Here is a 19,107-nt window from a genome sequence, read left to right as displayed (position 1 = left end):
CTAACACAGATTAATAAAATAAATTTGTATTTATAAATGCAAGTAATTCACATAACGATAAGTTTTAATACGATAGACACATTGTCGTAAGTGCGGAGCGGATACACAGCTGCATTTACTTGCTTTCCAAGATGGCGACTGAGGGCATGTAGAATTTTGTTTTGGGTTAAAATACCACGGATTATCGTAACATTTGGACGACCTGCAAGCTATTTGGTTGTCCGAAAACCATCGCTGTACCACCATTACTATTCTCTTTTGCAATTAATTTGTTTTCACGAGTTATTTGGAGATGTTTCGTCGCGGAGCGGGAAAGAGGGACCACAACAACAAACCGGTGAAGAAGGATGTGAGTGACAGTGATAAATACGCCGACCTCTTGGTGTTCGGCTATGCCTGCAAACTGTTTCCAGACGACGAAAAGGCTCTTTACCACGAGCAGGGAAAACATCTAATCCCATGGATGGGGGACAAGAGCATCATGATTGATAGGTCGGTTGAACAAACTTAGACCGAAACATTATGCTAACCATCTATCCTGTCCGTTAGCCTGTTTCAAAATTCAAGGGACCGCTTGGAGTTTGTCTTGCAGAAGCTCGGAAATACCTGCAACTGACGACGAATGTTTTATTTCTTGCCTGCTAACTTGCTTTTGGATGTCCTGAACTGACAACAAATGGCATTTCAAGTTTCTTGAATAACATGCGAAGATGCAAATGCCTGCCAGTGTTTGCTAACATTAGCCATGATGCTGAACTATCAGTGTCCACTCAGTTGCCCATTTATTAGGCACAGAAGCTTAAAACTACTGCAGTCTAATACAACATCGATACAAATTGGGAGGACGGTTTCAGTTATTGTCATAGTCGATTAATCTGTCGACCATTTAATTGATTAAACGTTGTTTGCCTCTAAATTGTCAGGAAATTGTGAAAAATGGCTTTCAGTGTTTCCCAAATCTCAAGATGACGTCCTCAAATGCCTGTTTTGCCCACAACCCAAAGATATTAAGTTTACTCTTATAGATGAGTAAAGAAAACAGAACATTTTCTCATTTAAAAAGCTTAAATCAGATAATTTTTTTCTTAAAAAAATACTCAAACTTATTAATTTATTATCAAAGTAGTTAGCGATTTTTCCAGTAATTGATTAATAATAGATTTATTGTTGCAGCTTTTCAATCAAAAATACATTTTTTTTCCCTCTTACCTGTAGTGCTATTTATCCCTCTAGTTTGTTTTGGTATGAGCTACTATGTTTTTAAGATATTGACTGTAGAGACGTCTGCCCTCTTTCACCTTTCTTTTTATTTCTATTTCTAGGGAATAGTTACTGAAAGAAACTGCTCACAGAGATGTGTGGATTATGTTGAGTAACTGGTTCATGATTTCTGGAAAAAGGCATTCACATGCTTTTTTTTTGGCATTTTGAACACAGCAAGCTGAGTTAAATCTATATTGGTTACGTTACATTTGAGAGAAAATAGGCATCTCTATGACTAATGTGTCCAAAACTTTGCAACTCACACCCAAACAAACCAAATAGATAAATAGCACTCCAGGGCAGAGGAAAAGTATGTATTTCTAATTTTGGGATGAACTATCCCTTTAAAAATAAAGAAACAACATAATCTTCACTAAGTTAGTGTTTATTTTGCGGAGCTGTTGTGTTTGACTGTATTAGTTTGTGCTTTGTATCTCCTAAAGTGACAGTGGGGTTATTTTCAAGACAGATAGGAAGATATATAAATTTCATTCCTTTTAGACCTTTGAGATTACTTGGGTTAGCTTTTAGGTGGGCTTTGCATCTTGGCATGTTGGGAGAATTTACTCTGGAAACTTTTACTACAGGAATACTTTATGAATGGATAAAAAAGGCAGTCAAAATGGGGTATGACACAGAAGATGTTTCATGCTTTCTGTCTTTTTCAAATTGCCTTTTTTCCGAAAAACCAATGTGTACACAAAGCTGAGAAAGATGATGCAATTTTATTATGCTGTGCTGATTTTCACAGGCCAGAGCAAATTCTAACCCAGACTAAAGTCACTGCAATTAAGGTGATTCAAAATATCACTTTGAAACAGTGGTGTTTGACTCTTTAACCAAAGGTTAAATTTCCACAAAATGTGATGGAGAAATATTTAATTGTCACCTCAGTGCCGAAAAGTGTAATAAATTACTCTAACTTTAAAATAGTGTATTTAGTCTTTTGAATCACCTTGACCTGCAGTGACCCAACTTGTGTTTCATTTGTACAGCCTTTGTATGTGTGTCTTTATCACATAACCCAGTTTTTTCCCCAGCAAGGTAGGCTAAGGGGTCCTGCCAAACCCCGAATGCCAACCACAGCACCCCATTTCTTTGTCTTCATGAAGAAAACTGCAACTGAGAGGTGGCGTAGAGGGACGAACCCTGGAAAATGTCGTCCATTTGGGTTCTTACGGATAGGTATTTATGTGCTCGGGTTTGTGTGAATGTAACTTTCTTTGCAGATGTAGACGTAATGATGAGTGTTACAGGGGGGATTGAACCCTGTAAGGTAAGATGCGAGTTGCTTTGTTTATTTTTCTTTTGCTTTTTTCTTTTGATGTAGGGTTGTTGGTTTGTAAGAATGGTCCAGGAAGGACATAGCAGCAGAAAGATTGCTAGGTATCTTAGGAGCACTATTGAAAATTAAGCCCAAGGACTTAAGCATTATTATGTCGTTAGTATTTAGAGACATTTTCACAACTTGTAGTATTTTACAAGTATACTCCCTCTTAACAGAGTTACAGAGGTAGAGCATTTTTGTTGTTGTAAATTTTGGGTTTTAGGTCCCCCTCCCTTGGTAAGTAGGTCCATGTTGTGTATAAAAGTCTTTGTCCACTTCCCTCTCTCTAATCCTTTTTATCATCCAACAGATACGATGGGCGTGGTCACTTACATGACCTCTCAGAGTATGATAGCGGGTCATGGAATACATCCTACCAGCTGTCGGAGGAAGAGGACAGGATCGAGGCGCTGTGTGATGAGGAGAGGTACCTGGCTCTGCACACTGACCTGCTGGAAGAGGAAGCAAGACAAGGTGGGCTGGGTGCTAGTTCTGACACTGGCCAATCAGAATATTTAAAACTGGGGGGAAAGTTTTAACACATACACATAAAATCTTTGTCAACTGATATTCTATTCTTGAACCAATCGTTTGGTCAATGGGGAGAAAAAAAAAACCTTGTTATCTATAGATTAATTAAGTCAGCCACAGTGCACTGAATGACAGTATTTTTTAGAATTGATTTTAAAGTGTTTCTTGTAGTTTTTAAGTCACTTAATGGCCTCATCCCCTTTTATATCACAGACTCTCTCTCTGATACTCCAGGAACCCTTAGATCCTCCACAGCTGCTCTTTTGATTATCCCCAGTACAACTGCCAAAATTTTTGGTGATGCTGCTTTTAGCCATTACGGCCCAAAAATTTGGATCAGTTTCAAACGACAACTCAAAACATATCTTTAATATGGCTTCTAACCAGATATAGACTGGATCTTTTATACATATTCCTCCTTGTGCATGTATTTGAATTTAAAATTTGTTTGTGGGTGATGTTTGTCATTGTTGTGTTTTTATTTGCTACTGAATTGTATGACACTTTGAGCTGTGTTCTGTGCATGAAAGGTGCTGTATGAATAAAGGTCATTCATTCAATTTACATACAACAGAAACAGACACACACAGAAACAAAGCTCGGCGCTAGTGCAGCTCATGCGTTAGTATAAACTTTCACAAATGGCAACATAAAAACAGTTACTGTCACCCAACTACTCTGGTTATTTAGTTGGCTTCAACTGAGGCTTAACATTTGCATGGTTTCTCTTGACTGTCCTTCAATATTACAACACTAGTCTGCCATTGCAGCAGCCTGTGGGAATAGCCACATTAGCAACAACATGTTAACACCAAATTCAACAGGATAACATACAGTATAAACACTACGACATGGCAAAACTTACAGGTTTAAGTTTGAGATCAGGTCACAGACAGCCAATATCAATCTGTTATTGACCTTGAACCATAACCAGCCCTCAATGATAAAGCAGTCTAGCAGATGCTTTTGATGCTAAAATTAATGTTGTTTTAAACATGCAGTACTGAAAAAATATAGAAGTAGTGATACAGTTGACAACCTTAGGCCCATCTGTCATCTCTCATAATCATCTTTCACCCCGTCATCTTATGACATGATGGAGTAATGAGCCTCAGAAAAGGCCTGACTAACCATAAACATGCTGCTACGCCATGTAACTTGTAGTACTTAGTAGTAGAAATTCAAAGGTGGTTAAATAAGTGAATGTCACAGAAAATAAGTAGGTCGCATTTTCATGAAATAAGCAACTGACACAACCAACAAGAATATATGTTATGGTTTGTTAAATTGAATATATCTCTGTGTTGTTTCAGTGACATATGATAGTAAACATTGGAGTATTGTCACTGCTTTCCTACTTGCATGGTGTTATGACATTTCCAAATGGCTCGACACTTGTGTTTCACTGATAGATATTATTAATTCCTATCAGCAGCACTCCTAACCCTTATGTTTTAACTGGCTGATAGTGATCCTTGTAGGCAGCTGTCACATAAGCTTAATGCGTTTGAGGTAGTCAAGGTTGCAGGGCAAGTCCTAACTGAGCACAACACCATTAGCATGGCACAGGAGCATGGCTGCTGTCAAATTGAAATGCTCCCAAAACTTGGTTTATTACGGCCTTACTACTGATGTCTCATTACACTACTTGAGTTCCTCAAGTCATCCATTTCTTCTTCCGTCTTGCTGTTTCAGAGTTCATATATTCACTCTCCTCTCAGGCAGTCAGTCTCTGAATTAGTGTCCAGAAACCTTTTAATTCCAGGCCTGTGTCCTCTTTTAACTCGTCTCCCACAGAATAACACTTAGGCTAATATGACAAGCCTGTCTATACAAGCAACCGTAGACTTTAATTTGGGCGAAATCTTGATTTTCCAGGACGAATCTTCAACAGAGTGCGCACGCTCAGGTTCCTGTCTCATTAAAAAGTGTTGGCTTTGACTCAGAGGCTCTAGAGCTGCCGTTTCTATGGAAATCACTTTCGACTGTAGGGTATTTGCATCTCAGGCCTTTTACATTATAATGAAACAGGCTGTTTTGATGACAAAGCACCCTTCTGAAAGACAGACTTAATGACTGTAATTGAATTAATAAGCCACAGTTTTAAGTGAAATATGGTGTCTTATGCCCAAACTGACGGGACAGAATGAGTCGGCTAATGATTTGTGTCACACACACACTTGCACACTCACCGCAAAAGTGTCATCCCCCAGGCTGGTTTGCCCTTGAATTTGGAGGCCTGACCCCATTCACTCAGGCTATTACCCATCTGTCCACTGTAGGGACAGCAGGAAGACATTAGAAATATTGATAGTTTTAGTGAGAATTTTGCCCTTGCTTCTTTAATAAAGATATAGTTCGCCAGGAATTTCAATAGAAAGGGGTTGGTGTCTGGGGCCAAGTAACCATGTATATTTCCCTAGCAACAAGTTAAGTAAGTTCTCTTTCTGGCATTTTGTATCGATCAGTGTGCTTGTACAAGGACATGCCATCACTTCTAATAGAATATCTCAGTCACAGACAGCTAATGTTTATGGCACCAATAACATTATTATTCCTGAATAACTATCATCAGTTATTATTAGAGCACCGAGACCCTTCACAAGCAAACTCTTGAGTGGTTTGTTCATGCTGGGAACGTGATCTGACCCAGGAACAAGATGTACTCTGAAAGTTTGAGCTGTTTGGTTCCTGAGCCTGGTGCAATCTGTGTACTGTGATTTGAGTTGGTGAAATCAACATTGATCGCAGTTAGCCAGAATGAATTGAGGTGGCCTGGACTAGGCAACACAGTACATCGCTTTCTTGATATCTGGGCAGATCTGACCTTCAAGACTGTAGTCCTGTGTTTACAGCAGCACTGCCGTTATATCAGCTGTCATTTAAATTTGTATGTGATTTATTGTGATTTTTATTTTGAATAAAAAGTAGTTTGAATGGTGGTGACAATCAAAAATGCTGCTAAAAGTTCTGTGTGAGAAAAAGAAGCTGCAGTATTGAATAACTGAGTCAAGTTATGTGTTTCTTCCATCATGGGAGTACAATATTTGTTTCACAGTTTGACCATGGCTTTGTGTAGATGGCTGTGTTAAACAAATGACATCCATACAGATGGATTATTAACTGCTTAGTTATTTAAGAGAGGAAAAAAGACTATTGGATTGGTATTGGTGTCAGCAGATACGCAAGTTTCTGGTATTGGTATCATATAGCGATATTGAACCGTCTGTAATTTAAAATGATCATTAATATTGCAGTAAATTTTTCTCCATTGTGTGCTTTTCGACAGAGGAGGAGTACAAACGCCTGAGTGAAGCTCTGGCTGATGAAGGGTCCTACAATGCAGTAGCCTTCAAATACAGTGCTGACTACTATGACCCATCTCAGCCCACAGAAGAGGAGGATGCTAACAAGGAAACCGGTGAGAAGTCGCATCACTTACAAACCTTTTCCAGGAGTCAATAGTACATTAGTCACTCTCAGATATGTATGGAGTTGGTCTGTTAGTTTATTACACTCAGATATACACACACTTTGTGTAGGAATGTGCAGGTCGATTTACAGATTTAAAATTTTGGGTCTTTGATAAACCTCTTATGTCCTTGACATGATTTTGATGGCATCACTGTAAGTTTTTAGCTGCTTGACTTAGTTTTTGAACTTTTGGCTGCAGCAGTCTGCTGTGAGAAACAAAGCAGGTCTGTCTAATCCATTTCTTTCTTATTTTAACTGTTCTAATCCATGCAGCCATCTGCAGATACAAACACTCCATGGGGTGGCTGATGTTGAATTTCTGCCTGCAGAGCACAGAATAATGTTTTAAAACATATTTGAAATTTAATTTAATTCCAATATTACACAATTATTTGTAACAACTCATAAGATTTTCAGATTTTAGCCATGAATAGAAGGGGGTTTGACATTTGTGCTGCTTTTCACCTATGAACATGGGCAAAAACATTGGTTCTCATCCACACACACACACACACACACACACACACACACACACACACACACACACACACACACACACACACACATTTCTTCAACTTTAAATATTTGATGGAGAGATAGCTGGAAGCACTTTGTCCCAGCGAGAGGCCTGACAGTTAAGCAGACTAGATGCCTCTCTCTGGAGAGATTGTAGAGCGGAGTCCAGGCCAGGGTATGAATGCCAAAGCTCCAGAAACCCGTAGAAGTTGTCTTTTGGGAATAAGTCAATCAGGGTCATGTCACACTGGCTGTTAACATTTTCAGCTGATTTCAATTGGATTCCTGCTAGTTTTAGTTTTTGTTTCTATCAGTTTTTTTTCCTTCTTATCAGTAAAGTCCTTGACATCATCATAAATTCATAAAAAAAGTCCACCACGACAATGCAAATTTGTAGCCTCAGAGACAGTGTTTGGGCTGACAGATACAGAGACACATAATCACAATATTAGCCAAATCATTGCCAGTATTATGAGCTCCTGAGAGAAAGCCAAATAAGCCAAAAGGTTAATTACAGTAGAATTCATTATCTGTTATCTGTCTAAACATGACAAATGTAGGTCTTTTATTATTAACCTTCTTATAAAACTCTACACTAATTGTTACCCGCTCATTTTCATAATACACTCATTAATTTCATATCCTGTCAAAATAAGGAACTTTATTTGAATGTGCAATACACCTAATAGCTGAATTTACAGTATTTAAATTTATTTCACCTTCACTGAAATACCTGAATTCCACATATTTCTACCTGTTGGGACTATTGGCTGTCCTATTCAGCTGCGTAGGCAGACTGCTGCCTTGTCTCCCTGTATGGAGCTGCTGAGTCAATGTGTGGCTGCACCTTTGAATAGAAAAACAGTTACTTTGTCACAGCATAAATGGGAATGATGCTGGATTGCCTGTAAAAAGTGAGAGTAAGTTAATTTTTATGTGTGATGGGTTTTAGATAATATGCCACTTTAGAATTGGCAGCATTTTCCTAATATAAGTTAGTCAAGCTTGATAATAATCCTGTTATGTAACTGAAGTGGTGATTAAGAGCATGTCTTCTTTCAAACACTGTTTGGAAGGCCTTTTTATGATCACTAAATTGGAATTGAGACGTGCCATAAGATTAAGTGAATACATGTACACCGCTTTGCTTCAGGCCCTGAAAAAATCTGATTTCAAAACTTTACCCATGGTGCACCTTACATGACAAACCAAGTGCCAAGCGTTGTTTTATATGTTTTACATTAAGGAGCCTAACTCCTTCATTACAGTGCGAACTCCCTACAACATTAAACATTAAAAATGTTAATCTAGTTTCCTCTTGACCCGCACATTTTTATCAAGCGCAGAATCAATCTGCAGATGACATGTTTGTGTAGTGGATTGAATGGAGGCGGGCATGTGATGTCACCCTTTTGAAATGTTTTCAGTGCTCAAAATTAATCTCAAGTGCTCAGTTGGGAATATATCCAGTGGGATATATTTACTTCTGTTACAACTGAGTAACAAGAGTTAATCTCATTATTTTTATCCTAATGTTTCTTTATATGCACAGAAGAGGCAGAGCCCGAGGAGAGTGAGGAACCATTCGTTGCTCCCCCAGGGCTCGCTATCCCTCCTGATGTGGAACTGGTGAGTATTAAATATCCAGCTGGCTTGCAGTTTTATACACGTACATAAACACAACATATAAACATGCCTATACACAATGGGGTTTACAAAGTAACAGGAACATCTCTAGACTATAATGTAATCTAACAGGAAACAGTTTCTGATGTCACTGTCAACTAATCTCTGATTGGAAACTTGTGACAACTCCCAAATCTACTAGCCTATTGGGCTTGTTCATGATGAGCCAGGCCTGCAAAAAATCGATGTTGTGTTAACGTTCTAACAACTGCAAAACATCAGGCATGATGGGAAACGCCTATCTCTTCCCAATATAAACGCTAATTTTAGATGCTGAATCAACAACATGACGTTATATTGGAAATCATAATTTTCTGTTTAATTGAAGAGATTTTATTAGTCTTAAGAAAATTAATGTTGTGTGTAGAAATGCCTGAAACTATAGAACGGTTGGCAGTACAGGGTTTCGACTAGAAATTGTTTAGCATCCTCACACATCCCATCTCATGATTTATTTAGTCATTAGATAACATTTTAACCAACAGCTCTTCAAGCATCGTCTTCCCCTTTAAAATAAAGGGTTTATGTTTTAAAGATGTTTTCATCTTTATGATGTTAACACACTTCTGCTACAAAACGGCACATATTTGTTGCATGTAGAAGTGTACTTCCATACAAAAAAGTATTGCTTCACATTGACATCATGTCTACTGATAACAGGCAAGAATTAATAGACTGCTGCTTTATTCTGTCTGGTGTTTATGTGTCAGTCCATCCCTCAGGACCAGGGTAGGCTGCAACCACAACCTTCAATGATCCCCTTCAGCTGCCACTTTCTTAGTGTATGCGTGAAAAGGAAGACAAGCTTTAATGTTGGCATGGGCTGTGTGCATAATCAGTATAGTATATGATGTTGGGTTTACAGCAGCCTGAACACCCTTGTGCATACATACAGGGCACAACATCAACAGCACCACAGCTGCAGTATATGATATGCATATAATATTAGTGTGGACTCCCTAGATTTTGAAGGAATATCCTCTCTGAATACATTTCACTGTGGTTTATTTCTGATTATTACTTTTTAAGACTATTCTTATTGGATTTTTCATTTTACATGACGGAGAGCTACAGGTGCCATGGGCAAAGAGTAGAGGAATGACTTGCATCAAAGGTCTTTGGCCAAATTATAACCAGGATGTGTGACTGTTAACTTACCAGAATTCAGTGCAGTTTATTGCACTTTTTTGTTGATTGTTGATTTTTCTTTTTAATTAAACTAGGATAATTGTAATGACATTTGCCTTTACTACATGGTGACAGTGGTCACAACAGAAAATAGAAAATGTGAAAAGATGAGAATAACATGCAAAAAAGGTCCAGATCAGATTTGAAACATCACAATTAATTGACCCTTTGTAAGTCCCACCCCTTCTGAAACATCAGTCAACTTTCTTCTTTCCCGTTTCTTGCATTTAGATATACTATGTGTTAGGCTCATCTGTGTTGAAAAGAAAACCAGGTGTTGAAGATGGTTAAAATATGTTGCTGCGCGGCGTCCTAAAGCTAGTTTGCTAACGTTAGCAAAACAACAGCTAACTAATTTACATCAGTTGTAACTCGCTAATTGTTCCCCAGCAGCGTGCTGCGAGTACGTCTGCTGTGTGGAAGCTTCTTGAAGCGTCCGAGACAGTTGCTATCTGCAATGATTGCTGAGCCGTTGGTTTTGCAAGGAGCCAAATTGCATTCCTTCAACACTATAAATGAGCTGTCATTCGCATCATTATGATGACTATTGAAGAACAAAAACAAACAGCCACCTGTTATATTTAATGTCTGCAGCTGTCAGTGGGGCCATCACAATTAGAGAAAGCATCATAATATATTAGTTCCACTATAGAAAAGACTTGATTTTTTCTGCAATTAGTTGGACAAACATATCTGTATCAGCTTTGGCAATTGGCCAAAAAGATTTGGAAAATATTAGCATAGTGGATATTGGCAAAAATCCAATATCATTCATCGTCAGTTATACTGTCGGTTATTGGTGTGGCAACACTGTTGCTCAGTTATCAGCGTGGCTGAGGTTGTTTTCCTTGTGTGTATCACATCAACATAAAATAAGTATTATACATCCCCTTTTTACCTAATGGACAAGTTATTCAATCGTAGTGCAAAAGGCCCTTGTATGTCAGGAAGTCCTTGGCACCTTGGAACACAATAATGGTGTGTTAGTGTTGGATACTGGCATCTTTTTGGCCAGTCTCTTGAACGGTAGTATTTATGATGACTTTCATCTTGATGAGATATGTGTGTTCTTTTGGAGATTGCTGCATTTCTCTGTACTCTCTGGGTAATGACAATGATTAATCATTGAAAGCACACAAGGGGAACAATAATGAATGAATAATGGACCATTTCTTGTTCCACTGATTTCCACCCCATGTGTATTTTAAGAATTAATGCCATCACAATGAACATAAGAGTGCTTGGCATGAGAATGCTTCGGAGACAAAATGGCTTGTGTCCTTGGTATGAAGGAGCCATTCATAAACTGTGCTTTGCATCTTATTGTTATGTGCAGCAGTTAGGTTTACTCTTATCTGTGGTACTGATGATTATTTGTCACTGTTTTGGCTAGGAATGTACAATATTGCAGCTGATACCAACAATTACCTGTTTCTCATGGCCAGTACTGATATGTTAACACTTTTATATTTCAGAAAGAAGTTCATATAGGTTGAAGTTTTTGCACACCTGAGAGTAACACACCATTATTACACTAAAATTAGCATGGATATGCAGGTTTTTTAAATGTTGGTAAACCTGCTAAACATGATGAGTTTGCCGTGTATTTTTCTGATTCGAGCTGGAAAGCTAAAACTCAACTTATGTGTGTGCTGGAGGGCAGAGAGAAAGGTCTCTGTCTGACCAGATTTCAGTACTTTTGTTACTTCTAACTGATTCTCAGTTGGATATGTGTGTGAATTTACTGCTGGTGAAAACTCAACATTTCATGATTCTGCTGCTTCATGATAAAAACTTTTAGATAACAAAAGAAAGGGGGGCTTTTATTGTGAAGAATTTACAGGCAATTAGATATTTATCCATCTTTTAGATGCTTGACTGAAGACAAGCAGTTATCAGTTAAATACACACATTTAAATGAGTGCAAACTTTACATTACTGGTGATCAGAGCTGGAGTCAATAAATACCTGTGACGACTGCACAGTCTTTTGACCCAGGAATGAAGGCAGATGTACCCTTTCCTGCTGAGGACAAAAGCCATATGTTAGTTGGTGGTAGTGGGTTTTTGTCCAGTGTAAAAGGGGCTTAAGAAAGGCTAAAATGAAGTGAGCAAATGATTTAATATTCCATAGCTTTGACCAAACCAAATCTAACTGACATCACTGTTACAGCAAAAACAAAGAACAGTTCTGAATGATTTATTTTTATCTGATAAAGTGCATAAAAAACTTCACAAATATACTTTGGCTTTTATGGAGCAACTATTATTATAGCCAATGGTTATCAGCTATAATTTCATTATAGGAATAACAGATAATGATATAAGTGTCCCATTATTGGCATATAATTTAATTGCCTCAATATTATTCAGAATTTTGGCTCAAGTTTCAAGAGTTTATATAGGAAACATTTCCTGTTTTGCATATTCAAAACTTTTCTCAGAAACCAAGAAATTGATAATGAAATCAGTGACTGCATTAAATATGTTCAGTATATAATAATTTCTTTTCTTTTTTTTGCAGCCGGCAACCATCAAGACCCACAACATCATCGAGAGGACAGCCAACTTTGTATGTCAGCAGGGGGCTCAGTTTGAGATAGTCCTCAAAGCTAAGCAGGCTGGTAACTCCCAGTTTGACTTTCTCCGTTTTGACCATTACTTGAACCCTTATTACAAACACATCCTGCGAGCCATGAAGGAAGGTCGATACAACCTTGTCTCCACCAGCAAGCAAGAGCAGTCGCAGGGTGAGTTATAGACAGCAGTCAGTGAATCCTGAGGTGTTATGTCCTCGCACGGACATTAAATTTGCACTGTGCTGTAATCAATGCAGAAATATCAGCTCTGTAATACATGAGCGCTGGAACAGACACAGTAAAAAACATTAAAATGCTGCATTGATCATAATGTCAAACATTTGTTCATACATATATTCAATACTCTTTCTTCTTTTTTCCTTTTTCTTGTTGTAGACTCCCACTCCGATGATTCAGATGACGACGGGGATGGCAGTTACCTCCACCCGAGCCTGTTTGCCCCTAAAAAATGCTCTCGCCTGGAGGAGCTGGTGAAGGTAATGTCAGTAGAATTTAGGCCAGCCGGTGTGCAGCTTTACCTGTTTGATACAGTTACAACTTTACTTTGTGACACTGTCCTGTGAAAACAAGGTGTCTTCTTGTTTTTCTAAATGACTTGTGTAGCTTAAAGTGATAGTTTGGGTTATTTGAAGTGGGGTTGTAGGAGGTTCTTATCGATGGCCAGTGTACTACGTACAGTAGATTTGTTTGAAGAAGCAGTATCAGTACAGAAGCTGAGCAATGTACTGCTGTGGACTGGGTCAGCAACAAAATGTATTTAGCCACCTAAAAACATCAACATGCTAATTTTTTTCTTTTTCATTCTTTATTTTTTTTCATCATTTCATTTTTATCAGACAGTGACAATAGGATGCTCATAAAGGGGTCAAACTAAAAATGGTTATATTGCACCCTCTTATATATAATATTGGGAAAATATGCTGCAATTCTAAGATAGACGTCCACTGCCTGCCATGTGAATCACATTTATTTCCTGTTAGCGCTGCCTGTGTCTGTTATTTCCTTCTTTAATAACTATTTTCTGTTTCCCTGTCTTCATGCTGTTACAGTTTTTAGTTAGCACTTTTCATGTGCCTCATCTTGATAGCCATTAGTCTTTGACAGGGCAGCAAGGATGGAATGATGTCTTTCTAAAGAAACATAATGAGCTCCTTTTAGTAACAAGCTGTCTAACAGTTGTCTCCCATCCCTTTCAAACCATCCGCTCTAATTTTCTACTAATGATTCATATTTCATGGAGTTAAGTCTTAAATTCTGTACATCTCTTATACTGCACGGAAGAAGATTGCTGCATGAGATTATTTGCAGAGTAAGGCTTAAATATTGCAATAGATTTCACGGTTTCTGACTTCAGAGAGCTTTGAATATTCAGTGGATGTATGATATTATTACTGTAAAATGAGTCTGTCTCCTGTAATTGCATATGTGGTATGACCTCAGTAGTGTGACAGAAAAATAATGTAATGGTGTGATAGGCTGATTTTACCAAACTTGTCTCATTTTCCTTTAGCCTCTAAAAGTAATGGACCCAGACCATCCTCTGGCAGCACTTGTACGAAAAGCCAAACAGGAAAGAAACGGCACTACTGCAGTGGCAGCAAATCCGGAGGAAGTGCCAGACCCGGCTGCTTCAAGCACACCAGCACAATACACTACTGACCGTGAGTATGGATTTTTTTTTTCTCTTAAAAAAATAGATTCTTATAGTGTTCATCATATGCCAAGTCTGGTTTACTTTATTTTGTTAATTTTCTTACTTTTCCATTTTCTTCATTTTTTGTCTCTCAGCCTCGTAGGGTTGCTCTTGCTTGTCTACCACTGAGCACAGAAATGGTCTCATTTGTTAAAAAAAAACTATAAAGCCTCCGTGGCCCTACTGTGCAGTTATCAAGACTGTTTTTTTTTCTGAGATTACAATGGACCACAGAAAACTGGTGTTTGACCCTCTTTTGGACCATTTTCTGCTGATAGTGTTTTGCCGCTGCTGGTTGTTCAATACAATTTCCCACTTTTTAATGCTGACCATAGTTTATAATTGATGTCAAGGCATTTTCAATGCCTTTCAGCCAAGTAATATCGAGCTCAGAGGTGTTCTGGGGCAGGCCAGACATCCTGGAAACCTGACCTGATCTGAATCAGCTCTCAGGTGGTCCGCACTCTCGTCCACCTAAGTTCTGGGTCAGGTCAGACTTAAATAGATCTGTGTCCTTGGTCTATGCAAAATATCAGTTAGATCTGATTGAAACTGAGGAGGTGTGATAATATGAGAAACACATATTGTTCTTCCCTCTGTCTACTCTATTATCATTACTAATAGGATCCAAATACAATAAATTATTGATTTGAAAGCATCTTCATTCTGTAGAAATTGTGTATGTTGTGTTAAAGGGATAGTCACAGCTTTGGGAAAAGCTCATTACAGTCCTGTACAGAACACTGTGATACGCTTTGACAGATGCCTGTCATACAGTAATTTAAATGGATATACCTGAGTACAAAGATAAGGTAAAACCTGTACACAGCCATAAAATAACAATCAATCCTCTCAAAAAACTTAATTTAAAAAGTGTGTTTTAAAATATAACGCACAAAAAAGCTCCAGTGTCTAATTTTTAGGGAGGTTTACTGGCAGAATATGAAAGAAATTAAACTTAATATTCATAAGTGTGTTTTCATTAGTGAATATTCATCCAAAAATAAGAATCCTTGTATTTTGCAGTTTATATCTACAGAGGGTGCAGGTGCTGTTCCATGGTGTCTCCCATGTCCTACCTTATCCCAAGACAGGCAAACTAAATATTGGCCTTTCATGTTTTTTTTTTTTTTTGATTTGTTTTTTTTACTTGCGAATTTGCAGCCACCGTTAGATGCCACTTAATTTCATTACAGTAGTCCTTTAATGAGTGCTAGATCTCAGAGACGTAACAGTACTAAAAACTCATGGTACGATAATATCACAATAAAGTAGTACACAACATTGTGGTATTTATCGCTATATTCAAAAACAAAGAAAAATGACAACTTAAAAAATTGAATTATGTATGTACACTGCATTCAGTAGCAGCATGGAAACAACGAGCCACTTAGACACAGATCTTGATAAATTGCCTCATAATTATGAGCTAATTTAGAGAAAGAAATGAAAATGACTAACAGTGTACAGGCTAATGTTATGCCTTGATCATTCACCTACATATAATGTATAATATTCAGATGAAATGTCAGCCAAGCTGACATTTTTAAACTGAATGAAAATGACATTTTTAGAATGAATTAAATAAAGAAAAGACACTCCATTAAATTCATGAGTGCCTGGCTTCTGTTCATACTGTATACAGGGCCATATGCGCATCCATCAATGATGAGTCACATTCACCCTCGTACTGCCATTAAATCATTTTTTCATGTACAAGTTCATCCTCCCCTGAAACAGTTGCTTAAACGAACCTAGGGTCATTGGCCCCTGGAGACCTGTGAGTGTTTTTTTGTACATTACTACAATTTATTCATCCCTGAGAGAGTTGTGGAGGATGTTCTTTGACCTGACCTTTGCTGCAGAAATAAGACTGTTGATGTTAGTAAACTGATTGTGGATAACCCAGCCTCTTAAAGCTGTTAATATGCATTGTTGTCAAAACGGGGGCTGTTTATTTTCCTGTCCACATAGCTTTGCAAGGCCTTCTCCTGTCTTTTGAACATTGTTTTGTTCTGCAGTGCCTCTCTTCATGTATGTAATGAGGATGCTAAAGTCGTAACAATCAGAACAGCTCTAAAAACCCCAGCTAACTTCAACATTTAAGGCAATCTGTGAGATATATCTTGCAATCTGATCATCTGTCTGACCAACCATTCAACTAAATTACCTTTTTGTCCTTCCACTTACACATCTTAAGTCTTTATCTGAGCTGTAACACATGTCAAGTTTGTAAATGAAAGCTCCCACATTGGTTTTTCAAAAGAAAATTGGATGTGTCATTAAATTCAACCAGCTCAGTGACTAATGTGTTAATATCACAATGTCTCTGCTGTGACTCTGGCCATTTATTTTGTCCCTGTCCCTGTATTGCCCCCTCTTCTTCTCCTCCCGCTTTTCAATAAAGGGTCTGTGTAACACAAACCCACTGATAAAGGAGATGACAGTTTTATGCAGAGGTCACATGTTGATTTATATCCTCCTCCGTCTGCTGATTTAAATGAATAACTGCATAAAGGACATATTAAATGTAACTTACCAGGATCTGACATTAACCATGGCTTAATGGCTCATGGCCACAAAAGGTTGCTCTGTGGCCACCAAATGTTGGTGGCAACTAAGTTTTTTTATCCCCATACTGTGAGTCTTTGTGAACACAATAATACAATGCATACAGAAAACACCACATCACAATTCATGGTAAAAGTGTCATGTGTCACAGTTTGGGAAGGCTGTGGTACTGTAAGCTGTGTCAACACAAGTTTACATTTAGGCCACTAAAAACGTACTTAAGCCATCAAATTTGGTGGCTTGGTGGTCCGTTGGGGCAGTGCTTGAAAATATTGGTGTCTATCCTTTAAAAGTATTCAGAAGAGCAGGATATCTTGAAGAAAGCTCCTACTGTAGCACCTAATTATCACAGTCTGATTTAGAACTCTCTTAGTCACTTAGTTGTTACATGTAAAATGTACAGATTGCATGCTAGCCCGTACAAAAGCCCCACAAATAGCTCACATTTATATTTACAATAAGGGGAAACAAACCGTGGGTTTGGGGTCAACTTGTTGATTTAGGAAAGTTGTTGCTGTCATAAAGGGCTATATATTTGTCCAGCTTTTCCATTTATTTCTGCCTTGAAAATGTAATATCAACACAGTGATTGAGCACAAATGTGGCATTTCTGTTATTTACAGGCTCAGTAAACAAGTCTGGTTTGACAGTTTCTATTTCTAGCAGCCGGTGGCTTTTCCCTGACCTCTTGATGTTCTTCTCCAAGGTTGAAATAGAAAGATTGCCATGACAAGATTAGTAAATCATCCTTAAAACTCCTATGAAGGCACCATAATTTCACATAAAAGTGAAACAATTGTTTCACTTTTCAACTTAAGTGAATGGATGATCAACAGAAGAGCAACACCTGCGCTATAAATCATTACACCGTACAATCTATGGCCTTTAAGGTCACCATACAGTTGAATCAACAACTGTGATTGTCTTGACAAAAACTGAACATTATGGTCCTCTTAAAGCTATTATGTATTGCGTGGCTGTGGAAATGGATGGTATTATATTGTGCAGTTTGTGTCCACATGATGTAATCGATAAAAGTTTGTCCTTTGTCAGCCACAACTGAAGCATTTTTGCTTAAAGGAATTAAATGTAAGAATTTCTTCCTCATTTCTTTGCAGCGAATGCAGCAGCAATGTATTATGGGTACTACATGCTTCCCGATGGAACGTTCTGCTTGGCCCCACCTCCCCCGGGGATAGATGCGAGCTCCTACTACAACAATATGCCCTCAGCTGTCATGGCTACCCCTACATCTTCTGGAGCTATGCCTAATCTGGGAACTACACCCTCCGCTGCTGAAACTACCATCATGGCACCACCAGCTACAGCTCCCTCTCAGATTACCAGCTCTGCTGCTCCTGCTGTTGTACCAGAAACCAGGTAGGAAGTAATGGACGTCCCTGTATAATGGCATTTTCTCCTTGATAGTTTTAGCGGTAATTAAAATGTTGTTGAATTCTTTCACGTTTTTGGTATTTTGCTTTATCACAAGTCAAGTACGATGGCAGCACACCTCTCTCAGCTTGACGTCTTTAATTTCCCCCCTAAAACAGTTTGAAAGCAGAAGCTCAAGTTTCCACACAAGCACCACAAGCCATCATTCCTCCACCACCTGACATCCAGCCTGTCATAGACAAGCTGGCCGAGTATGTTGCAAGGAACGGTCTCAAGTTCGAGGCCAGTGTCCGTGCCAAGAATGATCCACGGTAAGTGTTCTTACCAGAAATAAATCTGCTGCCCTGGTCAGGTCTTACTTTTAGGAACTCTTATCAGTAACTTTCCCGTCAGATACTGCGGAACCTCTTCATCATCCTCTGGCTCGTCTTTTATGAGTGCGCACCCCTCATCTTAAACAGTATGTGTTCTTCCCTCTGTCTACTCTAGATTTGACTTTCTGCAGTCTTGGCATCAGTACAACACGTATTATGAGTTTAAGAAGAATTACTTCATGCAGAAGGAAGGAAAATGCTTGCCAGAGGTATGATATAAGCTTTAAATATGTACTGCATGTTTGTGTGTATGTGTGTCTGTTTGTATGTGTGTTTCTGCATGTAAGAGTGAGATAGATCCCCTTAACCACTTAACATTCATGTCCACATCGTCACACCTTGAGGTAAAAACCCATATTTTTGACACTTGAATGTGTTTGATACAGCTGATACAACCACTACATTGCCATGAAATTTTGCTGTGGTTCCTGGTCCCCTGTTAATGAATTCTAACAGCTATGATGACTGTACTGCCACAGTGTTATCACGG

At 38.4% G+C, this 19,107-nt stretch overlaps 1 protein-coding gene across 2 annotated transcripts in view; it reads left to right on the top strand.

Moving 5' to 3' along the window:
- Positions 1 to 206: 206 nt before the first annotated feature.
- The window catches only part of sfswap (splicing factor SWAP), a 60,056-nt gene continuing 41,155 nt past the window's right edge, over positions 207 to 19,107 (top strand). The window contains exons 1-10 of one of the 2 annotated variants that reach the window (XM_084745521.1): positions 207 to 492; positions 2,901 to 3,064; positions 6,411 to 6,542; positions 8,664 to 8,740; positions 12,509 to 12,734; positions 12,960 to 13,060; positions 14,095 to 14,245; positions 17,967 to 18,228; positions 18,402 to 18,554; positions 18,733 to 18,826. In XM_084745521.1, coding sequence (XP_084601647.1) covers positions 293 to 492; positions 2,901 to 3,064; positions 6,411 to 6,542; positions 8,664 to 8,740; positions 12,509 to 12,734; positions 12,960 to 13,060; positions 14,095 to 14,245; positions 17,967 to 18,228; positions 18,402 to 18,554; positions 18,733 to 18,826 — 1,560 coding nt within the window. In that variant the 5' untranslated portion in view covers positions 207 to 292. Of the gene's footprint in view, positions 493 to 1,729; positions 2,449 to 2,900; positions 3,065 to 6,410; positions 6,543 to 8,663; positions 8,741 to 12,508; positions 12,735 to 12,959; positions 13,061 to 14,094; positions 14,246 to 17,966; positions 18,229 to 18,401; positions 18,555 to 18,732; positions 18,827 to 19,107 lie in introns of those variants that run through there. The other variant, XM_084745522.1, reaches the window with a different exon arrangement.

Source organism: Lutjanus erythropterus, chromosome 20 (genome assembly GCF_056507025.1).
Source record: "Lutjanus erythropterus isolate fLutEry1 chromosome 20, fLutEry1.hap2, whole genome shotgun sequence".
Taxonomy (NCBI): Eukaryota; Metazoa; Chordata; class Actinopteri; order Lutjaniformes; family Lutjanidae; genus Lutjanus; species Lutjanus erythropterus.
Note: the sequence above shows the minus strand (reverse complement) of the source record. Positions and strands in the feature narration are given on the sequence as shown.